General features: G+C 51.0%; 1 protein-coding gene and 1 long non-coding RNA gene across 11 annotated transcripts in view; one reads left to right on the forward strand and one right to left on the reverse strand.

Annotated features, from left to right (window-relative positions):
* The window catches only part of RAPGEF1 (Rap guanine nucleotide exchange factor 1), a 110,135-nt gene extending 98,107 nt beyond the window's left edge, over nt 1–12,028 (reverse strand). For 2 of the 10 annotated variants that reach the window (XM_040482688.1, XM_040482687.1), the window contains exon 1: nt 11,624–12,028. In XM_040482688.1, the coding sequence (XP_040338622.1) occupies nt 11,624–11,687 (64 nt within the window). In that variant the 5' untranslated portion in view covers nt 11,688–12,028. The remainder of the gene's footprint in view (nt 1–11,623) is intronic. The other 8 variants (XM_040482692.1, XM_040482691.1, XM_040482690.1 and 5 more) reach the window with 8 other exon arrangements.
* Nucleotides 9,149–10,331, forward strand: LOC121035133 (uncharacterized). The gene is made up of 2 exons (XR_005792763.1): nt 9,149–9,570; nt 10,157–10,331. It is a non-coding gene; the product is annotated as an uncharacterized LOC121035133 (long non-coding RNA).
* Nucleotides 12,029–16,976: the final 4,948 nt, after the last annotated feature.

Consider the following 16,976-nt stretch of genomic DNA (forward strand, 5'->3'; position numbering starts at 1 on the left):
ACAGAGCAGAGGATCCCCGGTGGCAAGGAGGCAGAACCCTCCCCCTCCCCCCGCCACAGTCAGAACCCACCTCCAGGCACCCCTGCAGCAGTCACACGACCAGCCCAGCCCGGGACAACGCGGGAGGGTACTACGTCTGGGCTTGTGGATACCAAGGGGCAGGGAACACGGGGCCATCTTGGAGGCTGTGAGAACAGCCAGCCTCCAAGATGGCCAACAGAACACCAGGGGCTGTTCGTGTAGACCACGGCCTGCTTCTGAAAGGTTCAGAGCTGAGGGTTGTACAAAAGAAAATGAAGTACGTGTGGCCTGCAAAGCCAGTGTTTAGTATACGGCTCTCTGTAGAAAGAGTTTGATGGCCCCTGATGTTATTACAGATTTAAGGGGGTTCAGGAGTAATCCTGACTATATGCCACGTTCCCTTTACGCCCTGATTTCCGAAACTAACCCGCAGGTAAACGATTCTACTGACGTAGGTGCTCAGCAAACCGCAGCTCTGGGTATTATAATGTCAACCACTAAGAAATGTACCTGAGCAGGAAGAAAATAATCAACGGGACCTGGCCCATAAGTAGGAGCTTGATAAATACAAACTCAGGGAACGAATGACTAAAAAATACAAGGATGCATCTTCGAAGTAGAGAGTAATCGTGAAAGTATGAGAAATCTTCAACAAATGACTTACAACATAAGCAAGACGTGACTTTTATATAGTAACTGCAGCCACACCAGAGATGTGCTGAGGGCCAGCTCTAGGCCAAACACTCCCTCATTCACTCCTCCTCATGCTCTGTCAGCTACGTGTTACTAGTTGCCTTCCTTTTACAGACAAGCAAATAGAAGCTGACAGAAATTAAGTAACTTCCCCAAGGTTACATGATAAATAAGTTGCAGGACTATTTACTCTTACTGCAAGGGGTCTAAGAGTAAAGACCGACCATGCGACTGTGCGTCTGGAGTCCTCGTGAGCTTGCGGCGAGCACAGCAGACAGACAGACAGACGCCCTGCTTCCTACCCAGCTCGATCGGATCCTCACCAGGGACTTTAAAGAAGGGCAAAGCTCCCGGGCTCCCCACAGGCAAGGTTAGAGAGACTTGAAATGCTCGATTTCATCTAATTACTCATTATCTGCTCTCTCGACCCAAAGAGAGCTTTTAAAAATTATCTTCACTGTGGTTTGCTTTCAAAGCAAGTATCATCTCTTCCGAGACGGTGCAGCCAGCACCCAGACCAGCCATCTCTCCAGCTGCCTTCCCAGTGCACTGAGTGGGGGGCAGCTGCTCTGACACTGGACGGGGGGGACTCTGGCTTGCTGCACGGCCGTCAGACACACACGGGGAGCCCGCTGCGCACAGAACTGCACTCTAGGCCAACGGTTTCCGACGGGGACATGAGCAGACACTGTTCTCCCTGAGTGGTCTGCTCACCTCGGATTCATGAACCTGAGGGAAAATGACTTGCCCAAGGCGATAAAGCCAGCGGCAGGGCCAAAGTTTCCTGACGCTGATGCTGTTTTTTCCACTGTTTGCAGTCTGCTCTTGGAGAGCCTGAAATCCAGCTGGTTGAGGAGACAGATGTTGATTATGACATGTTTTGGAGGGAGGAGGAGACCTGAGCAGAGGGGGTTAACCCTGGACTAGAGGCAGGAGTCCCAGTGTCAAGGACAGAAACAGGCAGGGATAAAGGCAGACATCGTGTCAGGAGGCCTGGAGGCAAAGGGGGTTTGAAGGAAGCCTCGCAGACGGTGATGACCGTGTGGACAGGCTGCTACAAGAACAGGAGAGTCAGCTGACCCGGGAGAAGAGGAAAGACTGTCAGAGGCACTGAGGGTCCAGCTGGGAGTGGAGACGTGAGTTTCTGTCAACAGAAGACCTAATTACACACACCGCCGTGTCCTCAACAGGAGTCTAATAAGTACAGCTGTCTAATCTCCACACGGTAAACCCGTATACCGCATAAGACAATCACCACCCTCGGTCCGTTCTTATAGGAGATAATGATCATTGACAGAAATATCATTCCCTTGCCTAACACGAAAAAGAGGACTTGACCCTGCAGTCAGCTCTCGGACAGCAACGCCATCAGCAAGGCCGGACAGAGAAGGGGCTCTGCCATCACAGCGACCACAGACAACGGTCTGGGCCCCAACCCTGCCACTTGGCGGCGGTGTGGTCTTGAACAAGTCACGGGACCCTCACCGGAGCCGTCTCCCCATCTGTGAAATGAAGATGATCCCACCCACCACACAGAAGTCATGCTTGGCTCACAGGGGCCCGAGTGTGCCCCACCTGCTGTGCACACCTCCCGGCAAGGTGGCTTTAGGCACCTCCCATCGAGAGGTGGGGCCCCTCTCCCTTCTCTGTGAATTCCGACTGGCCTTCGGACTTGCCTCCACCAGCGACAAGGGCTGGTGGTGACGCCGTGCCAGTTCCAACCTGGGCCTCAGCCCCTGCACGCCTCGCTCCTAGGAAACCTGCCAGATGCCAGGTGAGCCGCCCCACCTGCCAGCCTGCCAGAGCCCCAGACACGAGCCCTCCCGGCAGCTGGCCAGACACACGAGGGACCCCAGCGCACAGCGCCACCTGCAGGACCACGAACTAGACAGATAGCCAGCTGTCGTCTCCAGAGTCACCAAGTGCGGGGCGGCGTGTTGGGGCCGACCACGCGCGAGAACAGAGCTCGGTAAGCAGCAGGCTTCTCCCCTGTGCGGCGACTCTCCCCCTCAGTCAGACCTTCCTTGCCCACCGGTCTTCCCCACCAGCATCCAATCGTGCCATTCTTCTTCCCTTCTTAAACAAAGCTTTCCCTTGGCCCCGCCGCGTTCATCAACTACCGCCGTGCCTTGGCTCCCCCCTGGAGCAAAACCCCTCAGAGAATCGACCACGCTCAGTGTCTCAGTCCTCTCTGCCCCTTCTCTTCTAAGCCCCCTTCGCACCCAACAAGGCACCGAAACCTCGTGTCAAGGTTCCCAGGGACCAGCGCAGGCAAGTCCCAGTCCCCGTGTGACCTGGCTGATTTCACTCCAAGCAGCATGACCCACGCCCCGTGCTCCCTCCTTCCTATCACACTTCCTCCTACCTTACTAGCGGGTCTCTCTCTTCTCCTCGCCCTCCAAGTGCTGGAGCGCTGCAGGCTCCCCAGTCCAGCGCCCCCCCCCCCCCACTCACTTCCGTGGCAATCTCATCTAGTCTCACAGCTTCAAACACCGTCTTTATGTCAAAGACTCGAGGCCTCGGCTCTCCTGAACTCCAGATCTTACAGCCGACTGCTGAAGGGCCATCTCCCTCGAGATCTCTAAAAGCCGTCTCGAACTCAACTCAAACTCCTCTCCAACTGCACGAAACACAGCTCCCAGTCTCCACCCCTACCCCCGATCTGCTCCGCTGGCCCTCCTCCGTTTACAAGGGACAGATGCTCAGACGGTCAGCGAATCCCATGGGCTCTCTCTCCCCCTTCAGACTCCGTAGAATCACCTCCACGGCCCTACATAATGTGCTACTCCCTGGCCGCACGTCTCATCACTCTCTAGAGTCCACGGTCTACTCCAGCAATGCCTGCCCCATGGTCTTCCTCATCAGCCCTGTGCTCCCTCCCTCTCAGGCCCTCTGCACCAGTGACTCCTGCTGGAGTGCTCCCGCTCAGCGGCAACTTCCACACCTTGCTGCCGAGTGCCCCTCGCTCACAGTCCTCCTCGCTGACGACCACCCCCAGCCTTGGACTTCCTATCCCCCTCCCTGCCTTCTCTATACAATGGATTTCACTTATTTATAGATACACTATAAAATCCAGAGGGCAGTGAGGTCCTATTTTTTCATTGGGCATCCCCCTGTGTCCAAAACAGTGCCCGACACAGGTCCCACTCAATAAATATTTGTTGAGTGAATAAACATCCATCAATCAATGAATGAATGACTATAGAAAATGGAGGCTTTTTTTAGTACACTGTCCCATTTAACAGTCAAGGAAGGCTATTTAAGGCTTCTGTATTCAACAGTGCCAGGTTCTTCAAACCTCCATCATCTATCTTCTCATTCCTGTAGTGATAGGAAGGACTGTTTTTATCAATAAAGCCCTGAATGTGTGTGTGGTGGACTAGAAACCAGAAGGCTCAGCTAAGTAATTCCGATTATAAAGGTGAAGCAGCTAGAAGATGATATTTCAGTCTTCTTCTGACCTGAAAATTTGAATTTTTTTTTTTTTTGTAACTGGCGAACGACCTCTTTCAGAGCACCAGAGGCATAATGACGACAGAAGAGAGCACCCAAACCGAAAAAGACCCCACAGACCAGGGGTTGGCAAACTTCTGCCTGTAGCCCCAATCCCGCCAGCCTCCTGGTTGTTGGTGCAGGTTGCTTATTTATAGCCTGCAAGCAAAGAATTTGGTTTTCACACTTTGAAACAGTTTCATTTTAGCTGGTTATGTAAGCACCTACATGCCTCTTTGGCCCTGCCAGGTCTACAAGAGTCGCTATCTGGCCCTTTAAGAAACTGACCCATCCGTGACCTAGATGAGCCTCCTCGGCTGTGGTCCACAGAGTCTCCAGAAACAGCCATCTGGTATTTCAGCATGAAGTGACTTCTGAAATCAAGTGCCCTATAAGCAATTGCCAAAGTGTAATTAGATTTAAAGTGGCCACTGGCCATTGTTATTATCTAAAGCAATGGTGACACCCTCCCCACAGCTGGGAAAGACGTGGTCAAACACGGAAGCGTATTGTGTGCCTGTTCCCAGGGTAAAGCATACCGTAAAGCCAACGGCTAGGGATAGATATTGTTCTAAATTTGGAAATATCTGATGACAAAGCGAAGTTTCCTTCCCTTTTCTTACCCCACCCAAAACAACACCCCACACTTCTCACGAGAAAAATTCCTTCACACTTACGTTTCCATTTCCTACATCTGATCTTTCACTTCACAAAAAACTGACTTATGGAAGAGCCCACTATGTATGCAGATCTTCTAGTACCACACCTGGCATAAAGGAAGCCATCAGCATCACTGTAACGTTATACCCCAACCCGTTACTATTATATCGTTACATATGTTACTGCGTTATATCGTATACTGTATATATGATAGATGCGATATATAACGTATCACATATACAACGTACTGGACACAACATATGCTACAGCTTGTAAATATATAACATAAGTACAAAATATGTAATCATAACATACACAATACGTTGTATTGTTTTGCATCTTTATTATGTACATTACTACACCATTGGTATATTACTACCCTAGCACAGGAGACCCTAAGCCACAAACTAGCTGCAGGACTTCAGACAAGTCACTTCACTTCTGTAAGCCTCAATTTCTTCATTAGTTAAATTAGGGGATCATTTAGGAATTTTTTTTTTTTATCATTCTCTTCTAGCTGAAGACATCTGTGACTCCATTAGCATGGTAAATAACCGCTGCTTCGTAAATTTCTTTTCTCCCATCCTGAAGCCTACCTATGGTCACGTCCAGCCGTGGCTTAGAGCCTCGCCAATGAACAGGCATCACCTTCGTCCACTACATTTACCCTAACACCCGAGGCCTGCACCTGTTGACTCAAACCTCCGTGGCAGCACAGTTTGACAGCAACATACCCGTCCGAGTAACAACTGAGCTGGCAGCCCATCACAGGCAAGCAGTTGGGGAAAACGGTTCTCGGAGGTTCGGAGAGAGCCCTACAGAAGCGGAGAGGAGGAGGGGTTGGGTCATTCGTCACGCGGCCTAACGGTAATCATTACACGAACCGTGTTAACAACACTTGTGGGCTCACTCTTTCCCTTTCACATGAGGAAACCGAGTTATTTAATACTCACTCCTCCCTGGGAGGCAAAAGACAAAAAGCTGTGATGGTAAACGGCTATCCTTAACCCAAAATCTCACGCCTCTCTTCCATGAAACTTAGCACCTGAATGAGATTGAGTCAAGTTCCATGCAAAGGACAATGAGAACACAGAATCTTAAAAACAGATTCTTAAACTGATAATGCGTTTCGAACTCCCACGCCCTTCTCTGAACCCCTTGCCTTTAGGTAACTCACCACTCTGCATGAGTAAATACAATCTAAGTTTTACAAAAGAAACAATTCCAAAATGATAATACTCAGTGCTGATGGGCTTGTGGCTAATGGATAAACTTGTGCATCACTCGTGACAATGTTGACAGATATGTCCCTTAGAGCCTTAAAGCTAATCTCCTACAAGCTTGGCTTGGGAAGTTTACACTGGGACCTCACCTTAAGGAAATAAAATCATCCAAAAGAATCACAAATACGTATGAATGAAGCTACTTATTGTTGCCTTGCTTATAACAGCAAAAAGGGGAAATAACTACAATACTCAGCAGCAGGTAAATGATTTAACACGTTATGGAATATTAACATAATGGAATGGTACAGTCATTACAGTAGTTACGAAGACCACACAGAGGCATGAAATAAAAAAATGATTTGCACATGGTTACAACTCTATGAAAACTATGCATGCACAGGCAGCCGCTCTGGAAAAGATTACCAGTCGGAGCTAACACTTCTGCTCTCTTTCAGGCCCTTTAGACGCTCAACATGCACTTTCTTCTTTGCATTTGGTCCATTTTTCCCAATCTTTTCCTTAATAACGTAACACCTTTTCCATTAAAGTAAAATGTAATTCCTCTGTCTGCAACCTAAAAATACCACCAACGATAAACACTATGTGCCAGGAGCTGTTGTAAGCACTTTACAGGTATGATTTACAGATGAGAAAACTGAGGTCTCGAAGTTCACTAAGATCACAATAAGCCAAGCAGCATGATGAGGAGCAAGGGTTCGGCCCCGGCACCTAGGCTCCATAGTCCACACTCCTAGCCACGATGCAGTTATGGAAAAACACCGCAATGTGACAGTACTCAGAATAGGAAGATGGACTGTGCTGATTACTTTCATATTCTAGTTAACAAGGAATAGTTCACTTGTGTTGGGTCCCACAATAACCATTTTCAGAGAAACGCAACGCCACAAAAGCCCCCTGTGCCCCCAGGGCTGAGCACAACGGAAGCCTTCTCCGGACACTGAACACCCAGAGAGCTTGCAGATAGGGACGGCAAGGGCCAGTGCGGGCGGTCGCTGACTCACAGACCTCACCAGCACCTCTGCGATCACCTGACCTGTGATCTCTCACACTGAGAGAAGGAAACAGGCAGAATTGTCAGACACACTGCTAGCTGGGGCTGTACAGAGCCAGGCCCATGATCCATATCCGTGGATGTATGATAAGAAGAAGGACTATCATTCATTACGTGCTCACTGCCTGCTAAGGGCTGTAACCCCCTTACGTGAATTACCTCATCTACTTCTCTCAACGGTCCCTCGAGTAGGTGTTATTATTAATCTCACGTAGAGACCAGGATCGGGCTTGGAAGTGTGAGGTCACGTGGCTGGCCTCCCTCAGCTAGAAGGCACTGAGCCTGGTGGCCTGAACGTAGCACCCAGTGCTTGCCCAAGAGGCTGACACAGGCACCACTGTGGTCCCAAAGCAATGGAAGAAAGGCCAGAAAATGGATGGTGGGAGGTGGGCCGGCTTCTGCTCTGGCCAGAAAAGCCACCAGTATAACTGCCTGGCACAAAGGTGTCCGGGGCCTGAGACGCTTCTTCACTACCTAGCTTGGAGTGGCAAGTCTAACCACCGTTGCGGACTGGAATCCAACCAGTTGCCCCTACAGCCCGGGGACCAGGGAGCATGTGGAATCAGCGACAAGTCCCGGACTCCCTACCTCCACCCCCACCTCAGCCAGCCAATCGCCTTCCCAGCTCCGCAAGCACCCCCCCCCCTCCGGGTCCCATCCCCCCAGGGGAAAGACACTTTTTATACATAGTCAGGGCTTCCACGGAGAGTGTTAATTTCATTCACTCACACCCAGCTGAGTACAAACATGCAAATCATCAAACATTTTCCATTTACCACGCTGGTATGGCCCTGAGCTGCTGGGATTTCTGAAGGAGATAACAATTCCATTTGCAATGACTGCTGCAATGTTTAATTCCCAAGGAAACTCGTGCCTGCGTTATACTCCCCAAAGCCAAGACGACCACTGCAAGCAACTCTTCAAATTAATTCTTAAAAAGGAAGAATGAACGAATGAACGAACGAGTCTTCTGACAGGGCAGGATTATAGGCGCATTTTAAAAGTTCAATTTAGCTCTAGATGGAAGGTTTCACCAGCTGTTTCGGTCAATGAATCAGCAACAAATATTCACTATGATTTGAGTGCTTTTGGTGAAGCAATCTTTTGCACTGTGAACAATCCTCAATAGATTTACTCTGTAAATTCAGAATCGCCGTGGGATAGAGGAAGATGTACCTATTTTCACCCCCCGATGTCTCCACTTTAGCAGGAAGGCAAAGAATGAACACCTCCAGGTCCCCGTAACCAGCACACAGGCCAGCATCGGTGGCTACCATTTACTGAGCACCTACTCTGTACCAGGGCCCGGGCTCCGCCTTTCATACCTCCTTTCTACCCATGGTAACGCAGCAGCCAGGCAGTGGGAGTTTTGTCACCAAACGCACTCATGGAAGCCATCAAGTGACACCCCTCCACCAGTGTGGGAGACAGAACAAGGGTCCCAACAGAGAGCCTTCAGGGGGTTTACAATCAGTGTATAAAACAGATCAATAAAAAAAGTACCTGCGGGGAGGGCTGTAAGGAAATAACACAGGAAGGCACCGTCATGTGGAGAAACCGTGGGAGGGAAGGGCAGTGAGGGAATGAGGCCACGTGGGATTACAAAATCCCCTTGTTCAAGGTCAGATGGCAAGCGTGGGGTGCAGCTCTCGCTGGCTGGAACTCTTAGGATCACACCGGAAGCCACTGCCTTATCCTACCTCCCATTGCGTGTGTGTGTATGTGTGTGTGTGTGTGTGTGTGTGTGTGTGTGCACACGCGTGTGTGTATGGGGGCCTGCTAGAACTCACTATGGGACTGCAAATAACTCACATCTGTCAACCACTGCAAGCACCCAGCACTGCAAAAAAAGCAAGCAGTACTGTTTGATCCTTATGTTCGGGGTTCTGAGAGCCATTAGAAAGACAAGAATAAGACAGGGTATAATGCTGGTCCCCTCAAAGGCTGTGCGCTGCACACTGTTTAAAATCCTTAGACGTCTCTCTGCCAGGTGTAAAATGCTCTTTAGGGGGACAGCTGGCAGAGGGGGTAAGATTTGTGTTTCTTGCACTAATATCCTGTCACTTGATTTTTCAACTTTCCAGGCGTACAACCTGGAAACAGAAATGTAAACGATCTAAAGGGCAGATAGTGATTCCCTTTAAATTTGCTTTCAGAATGTACTCTGAGCTCGACCTTCCTAATCACACATGTCTGGCTCTGGTTAAAGTCTGTATTCCCCGGAGCCCCTGCCACGGCTGGGCCACAGACGGGCTGGAGAAGTCAGGGGCAGCCTAGGCTGTTTGTACCAAACGCACACAAACACGCGTTTCCCCGTTCCCTTGCCCCCAAAGCAGACACGGACACCATCCTGCTCTGCCGTGGAGCCTGGAGTCCCCAGTCATCCACCGAGACTTCACAGCCACGGTGAGCGTGGACCGCGGAAAATGCATGCAGATCAGGGTCACAGTGGTGCCTGGGACTCACTCGATCCGGTTCGAAAATCCCGTTTCCAAAACATCAACGACCTTTAAAGACAAAGACGAGCAACGGGGAAGGACTGCCCCCCACCCTTGCTCCTGTGGGTCCTTGGCAGGCGCGGCCGGACTCTGGATCAGGGAGAGGCACTGCTCTCCCTGGTCTAAGCTGCACAGACAAACGCACCCGACACTGGCAAAGACGTGCTCCTGGCCAGCAGGGTCCAGGCAGACAGAAACCGGGGCAGGGAGCGGCTGTTCCTCTCCGCCCAGCCGGCCGCGGGCCCTGCAGTGCCCACCAGCATGGCGCCCCCACACCCCTCTCATGGAAACTACCGGACACAAACACACAAACTGCAAAATGCAACACAGGCGGGGAACCCAGCTGCTTCCAGTGGAAATCTTAAGAAGTCTTAACTCTTCTACATCTTTCTCAGGAAAACCAGAGACGATCTGAAAACAAATACGTTAAATTCCCGCTATAAAAGCTGTGCCTCTGGGTTAACGGATTTTTACGACGATCTTCCTGTTGGCAGCCAGAGATACCAGCCCTGAGACGTGGCCCTGAGCAAGAGCGGGGGATCCCGACCCACCTCAGTGAATACCCGCGACTGCTAAGACTCGTGCTTCGGAAGGGTACCGCACTACGGCGTGACCAGCAACCGTTTTTTCAATGGTTCCCCCACAATGAGTAAAAATCCATTAACAAGAGTATAGCAAACCTCACCCGTCCATTACTTGGATTCTAACACTCCTTACACTTGTCCTACTTTGCTTCCAGGTATGTACACATGCACTCCTTCACCTGCGCCATCTTGGAGTAAAATTATAGGCCACAAAACTCTGCCCCTAAGTACTTTAGCATGACTACCCCCCAAAAAAGGACTTTCTCCTACATGACTCCTTACCACTATTACACATAATGAAGCTAGCAACAGTCCCCAGGTGCCATCTACTACCCAGCTCATATTCAAGTTTCCTGAGCTGTCCCCCAAATGTCTTTTATCACCGTTTTGTTCAGACCCAGACCCGATCAAAGGCCACTAGGGAGGACTGCTTTCACAGTAACATGCTGGACACAGAATGAGTGGTATAAAGCCAGAGAGGCTGGAACTTGACATTACGTTAGCAGCCTACCTAGTTTTCCCTTTTAAAAAGAAAAATAAATAACCCATAACCTGACCACGAAAGACAACTACCGTCAACCTTTCTGTGTATTTTCTCCCAGGTTGTATTTTCTGCATAAACACATACCCACGGATACAGCTGCAATCACACAGTCTTGCTGCTGGTCAGATGTTACCTCCATTTTTTGCAGAGTGGAGGTAAAAGAGCCACGACCCGAAATCCTGGGGGCCAGCGGCTGGTCTGAGGGGTTGATCACAGTGAAAACAGCAGTCAGATGCGCTGGAGGACCAAGGTGCCCGGGGCCACGGTTCAAAGGGCCCCCAGGCCCAAGTGCTCTGTGGCAGTGCCTGTGGCCCACGGACCTCCTCCTCCTTAAAGTGGACACTGACACAGGGCCCTTGAAAGGCACAGGGCAGGCGTGAGCAGACGTGGGCCCGCATCACGGGTGTCTGGGACGGGTAAGCATGAGGTTTCTTATGGAAAGTACTTTGGAGTCTATGGGAGAAAAATGTTGTATATTCAAAAGCTGTTAACATTCTCTCACCAAACCGTTCCAAAAGATTCAAACTCCCGGATATCAACATTTTTATCCGGCATATTTCTTAAAGCTTAAAATTTTCAATCAGCACACCTGCTGCACGGGAACACAAACCTCAAGGTGAGCTACGTTCTCGGCCGAGTTGTGACGTCATATTGACATACGAATCGTTTTATTCCTTAGGACGGTTAATTTTCTTTAGACTGGACTATGCTGCACTGAGTGCTTTTTAGTGTGGAAGGTGTTTCCCAAGCAGTTTCAGCTCTGGTTCTGAGCCAAAATATCCCAATGAAGGCTGCCTCCTTCCTCCTGGAGACGAGGCCCAGGGCGTCCTTACCTTGTTTCCAGGGGCACAGACGGCTTCGTCTCCGGGGCTTCTGTTTTTCAGCAGCATTGCCCATTCTAAAGCCAGGGGCTCAGAGGGTTCTCCCAAGCCCAGGTGTCTTCGCTGAGCAGCGACTGAGGACCAAGTCACCGGCTGAAAGGGGCTTCATCTCTCAGACATCCCAATCACCCAGCAGCGAGCCCTGGCACACTCTTGCAGGAAAAACCTGATTTCTGCTCTGAGAGGTCTTTGCCTCCCGCCTTTCAAACTCCCTTCACTCCCGGGGAGGAAACCAGAAGGAAAGGCTTGTTATCGCCCTACCGGCGGGTCCCGTAACCGGTCAGTCTATATTAGGAAGCTCTTCCACGGCCTTCCTTTGACGCTCTATTACTCATCGGCACGGTAGCGGCCTCAGAGTGAACTGTATTTCCAAACACTTTCCACGCTGCCTTTTCCTGGGGGAGGAGTGGGCAATCAGGTGACCAAGAAGCTGAAAGTCAGAAATGGACCGAGTTTGGGTGCGCCATCAGAAACATTTTCCAGGCTGAGCTTTAATGAGTTATTCCTAACGACAGGCCATTCTCGTTACCTTCCCCCATGCCCAGAAAGTTGACATTTGAATCATTAGGGGAGGTCATGATTCCTTGAGAAGCAGCTGGACCACAGGGTCCTCATTTCAAAGTTGTTCTCTCAAGCAAATTTCTAGTTCATTTGTAAGGCTCATCAGTAAGTCAACTGTTTCTAACTTGGGATGCATTTTCTTACGAATGTGGCCAGTGACCCACCTCTGGTCCGCACGTTAGGGAGGCAACACGGGACTCTAACAGATGAGCTGAATGGACAACGCATCGCTACCAGAAATAGAGCATTCACCGCACGGCCAATACGCTGTGGCTCCTTGTTTCACACAAATGCTTCAGGGATGCCGTGGACGCACGTACCACATAATCAGACTCTATGTGACCACATGTTCAGTATTGAGGCATTACTACGGCAGCCCAAATCACTCACAGAAGGGCAGGGCCCACCAAGCTCCTCCCCTGCACTACAGATGGGGTGGGGGTGGGGAGGGGATCAGGGCCACCACATGGTGAGAGAGTGGAGTTCCATCTGTATCCTTGCCTAGGAAATCCCAGTACCCATTTCCTCATGACTGGAAGAGGAAGGAGGGCAGTTGGAAGGTGCTGGCCCTGCAGGACAGCGGGCCTGGTTTGAATCTCTGTGAGCACTTTCAGCTGGGCAACTTTGGGACAGGAACCTAACCTCTCTGGTCCTGAGTTTTTCACTTATGTAAGATGTGTACAATGATGCCGCCTACTTCACAGGGCAGCGGAAAAGTTAAATATGATCTTGAAAAAGTGCCTGGCACGTAGCAGATACTCTTAAAGGATAGTTGTTTTTATTATTTTATTAAAATCTATAAACACCCAGCTTCAGATATATTAAAGAAAACGTATTTACCTGCACAAGGGTTTTTTTTTTTTTTTTTTGCTTTTTGTTTTTTGTTTTCCCCCCATATCAGAGGAAACGTGCTGCAACATTCTGGCAGACAACTCAGTTCTTTAGCGCAAATAAAATTTCACCTATGATGTTTGAACTATCAAAACAACACCTCAGAATGTGGAAAGCGACCTAAAGCAGGGAGGTAATGCTGTGGCTGCCGAGGTTCTGAAGCATCTTACAGAGAACCCTCCCCTCCACACAAGGCGCTGCTGGATTTCCTGCAGGGCATGAACACTCCTGGAGGGAAATTAAGAGACAAATCACGGGGAAAGGCAAGTGACGGCTGTAAAGTGCACATTCACCTCCCCCAAGGGGCCAGGAGACGGAGGCAGGTGCCCGGCAGCTGACGCGAGGCTTTGTGCGTGGGCTCTGTCTGCTCGGAGGAAAGTCTGATGTTGGTCACTTCCCCCCTGGAGAAAAATACAACAATATGAGGAAGCACCAGGCACTGTGGGAAGGCTCCAAGTGGGAGCTGCAGCTCAGCCCAGAACATAAACAAAGGGGAAGGACCAGCCTGGAGGTCAGGCTCAGCAGGGCACTGAGGCAGAAAGTCTGGGAGCCAGTCTTCTGGGCCCTCTAGGCCCTGCTTTGAAGTGACTTCCCTGCCCAGCCCCAGAGGAAATCAGCCAAAGAAAAAAAACAAAACAAAACAAAACAAAAAAAAAAAAACACATCTTGTGCAAAGTGCCACAGGAAGCACAGAGCACAGATTGGTATTTTCTTCTAACATGCTCGCACAGTCACACATCAACCACAGAATGTGCGGTCGGAGCCACCTCAGGGGTTCACCTAATAAATACCAACACAGAGCTTAGGGAGAGTCAGATAACATGTGCTGAGAGGTTCAGGGTAAGGGAAGCATGTCTAGCAGGGCAACCTAATCTAATCTCAGAGGTCAGGGAAGGGTGACACTCAGAGGGTGAGCAGGAATCGACCAAACAAAGGGGTGAACAGCACTTTGTGCAGGGGCAGCATGTGCAAAGGCCCTGTTGAAGGTGGAGGTACATAAATGGGGGGACGTAAAGCGGAAGTCGGCTGGGAAGGGCCTTACAGGTACAGCGCTTGATCTCGTGGGCTTCAGGGGGGGTCCTGAAGTGTTGGCCAAACCATTGAGTGTTCATTTTGGGAGAAGGAAAGTCCACGGCTGTTATCGAAGTCTCAAAGAGTTCCAAAGGTTAAGGTTCACATCCCCCTCCTTCCATAATGAGTAAAATGAGATCCACAGAGAGAAAGACGTTTCCTCAAGCTTCCACAGCCAGAGAACCCAAGTCGCAGACTCCAGTCTGGTGTTTTTCCACATCCAGCCAGCTGCCTTATTGCTGGCAGGGGTGTATCAACAACAACAAAGTACTAATCCTCACTGAATATTGATACTGTATCCAAAACAAGGCTGCTTTGTTTCAATCCGGGCAGGCCTAAAAGGGACACTCTACAGAAACGAACCCTGAAGTAAAGCCGGCCATCTTTCCTGGGGTCTAACCTAACCTGCAAACCACGAGGGGTCAGAACCTCAGATTCCAAGGCATGCCCGTGAGCCAGCTTCTGGGTGCTGAGGACCTCCACCGGGCCTGCTAGTTCGGTCGAGAAGGGCAGCCACAGCAGGCCCCTCTCCGCTAACCAGCACCCGGCCTTCTGAAGAAGCTCTTCATTTGTTGTTCTTTTCAAAGTCAGGACTGGGCCAGGAATTAAATGTAGCCCAAGGGACGTGAAGGGGAGAGAGCCCACACCCCTAAATGTATAATTCCACTTGGAACTGAGACCGAGACTACTTTTTTAAAGTGAACAGAAATTAATTTTCTCCTCCGCCGCTTACTTCATGGTATTTGGAATACTTGGGAAAAGCGTAAATATGCGTGGAGAACACTTCTTAAAATGTTGAGGCTTCCTGGGATACCTACAGGAGGAATTCTCAAGTGCCCGGACTGGCATTCAAGGCCCTGCAGAGTCTGGTCCCCAAGTTACCTTTCCCACCTTCCTCTCCCACATGCCCCATGCTGGGGCCTAGCAACTTTGGCCAAACGCTCAACACCATGCCCAAACCCACGCCTGCTTACCGGCACCGTACCCTACCCCCCTTCCTCTCCGGCTACGCAAAAGGAACCTAACAGTCAACACCCAGCAGACGGTCAATGGGCAACCGTAAAGGGGTCCCACAATCTCTGCTCTGCTTGGACCACAGCGGTGTCAGAAGAGGGACAGGAGCCCACATCTTCCACCAGCTCTCCAGGCCTTCGGGATCGGTGGCCTCCTGCCCCTTACAGCTCCTGACTTGCAGAGACAGAGGCCCCCAGCCCGACAAGCAGCTGGCTCACTGTGGCCTCTACCCTGAGTGGGAGGGGCTCGGGAGGGCCACCAGGGCTATCTGCTTGTGCCCTCTGAGCTCTCCGAGAAGCACACCCCTCTCCAATAAGAGGCTGAGTCCGTACCCAATATGTGCCTTTCATCGCTCAGTCCACAAAAATCGGTGGGCCTCAGCTGTGTGCCAGGAGGCCTCCTGGGCTCTGGTGAAATAGTGGCCGACAGGAGCTTACCTCCCGACGAGGGAAAAGATCACAGAAAAGCAGCAAGTAAGTGCCACGTTAGAAGAAGGGAAACGCAAAGGCTGGGCTGAGGGGACAGTGGGGGGAGAGTGACGGGAAAGGTGGGAGTGGCCCCCGAGTGCCATGCAAACCGGACCTGGAGGAGTCAGGGCACAAACGCACACGAGAGCTTTGGTTCCCCGGCCCTTGGCATCGCCGGGCTTCCCGTCAGGACCGCACAACGGCCCAGATGCTGGCTCCACTTCTCCGATGAGAAAACCCACTTACGAGGAGGAGGGGCGAGCAACTTTCCAAGGTACGTAACCAGCAAATGACGGACGCGGCTTCTGACCCGGGCTCTCGGGAGGCGCACCCCACGCCCGGGGGAGCGAACGCTCCAGGCAGACGGAACGGCCAGAGCACAGGCCCTGAGGCAGGAGTGCACCTGGCATGTTCCAAGAACACTTGAAGGAAAAGCTCGAAAGCCTGCTCGGGGGCCAGAGTACAGGGCGCCACAGGCCACGGCAAGGACTCTGGGCTGACCTCACACTGTGACAGGAAGCTATCTGACAATCGTGAACAGGCCTGATTTGATCTAATGAATGCCGATCAGATGGATCGTGAGGCAAGGGTGGAAACCAAAAAACCAGTTAGGAAGGAGGGGGCCTCGGCAGTCCAGGGAGAGACGGTGGTGGCCCGGAACAAGTGCCAGAGAGGAGGGGATACATCAAAAAGCAAGCCCCAGAGGACTTACGGATACATCGGGCGTGGGTTGGGGGAGGAGTCAGGGATGAGCCTGAACGCTTAGATCAAAAACGGCATTATTTCCTGCTGTGGGCACCCCGAGAGGAGCCGGTGAGGCGGTGGGTGAGGCGGAGAACCACGAGCTCTGGTCTGTGCACGTCACATGAGAACCGCTGCGAGACGTCCGGGCAGAGAGCAAGTGGGCAGTCTGTAGTTCAGGGGAGAGTTCGGGGCTGGAAACATACACATGGGAAGGACCAGTATCTGCGTGCCGTTTAGAGACACGGGCCTGAGACTGCCTGGGTAGAGAGCAGAGGGCTCAGCCCCAGAACATTCCAAAACTGAGAGTCTGGAAGAGAGGATCCCAGAAAGGACGGCTGAGAGGGACGTGCCTTCGCGTTACTGGGACACGTCCACATGAAGACAATTCAGGAGTCGCTTGTAAGCATTTACCACGATGCGTTTAAAGTCCTGAAGTGAATGCTGGGTGACTTTAAACATAGTTTAAAGCATAGCATTTGATCTTCAAGTTCCAGATGTGCAGTTCAAAGACGTCTTGCGGACGACGCCTAATGTGTCAACCTAATTACTTAGCTAAT

Source organism: Herpailurus yagouaroundi, unplaced genomic scaffold (assembly GCF_014898765.1).
Source record: "Herpailurus yagouaroundi ecotype Mexico unplaced genomic scaffold, PumYag 160, whole genome shotgun sequence".
NCBI lineage: Eukaryota > Metazoa > Chordata > Mammalia > Carnivora > Felidae > Herpailurus > Herpailurus yagouaroundi.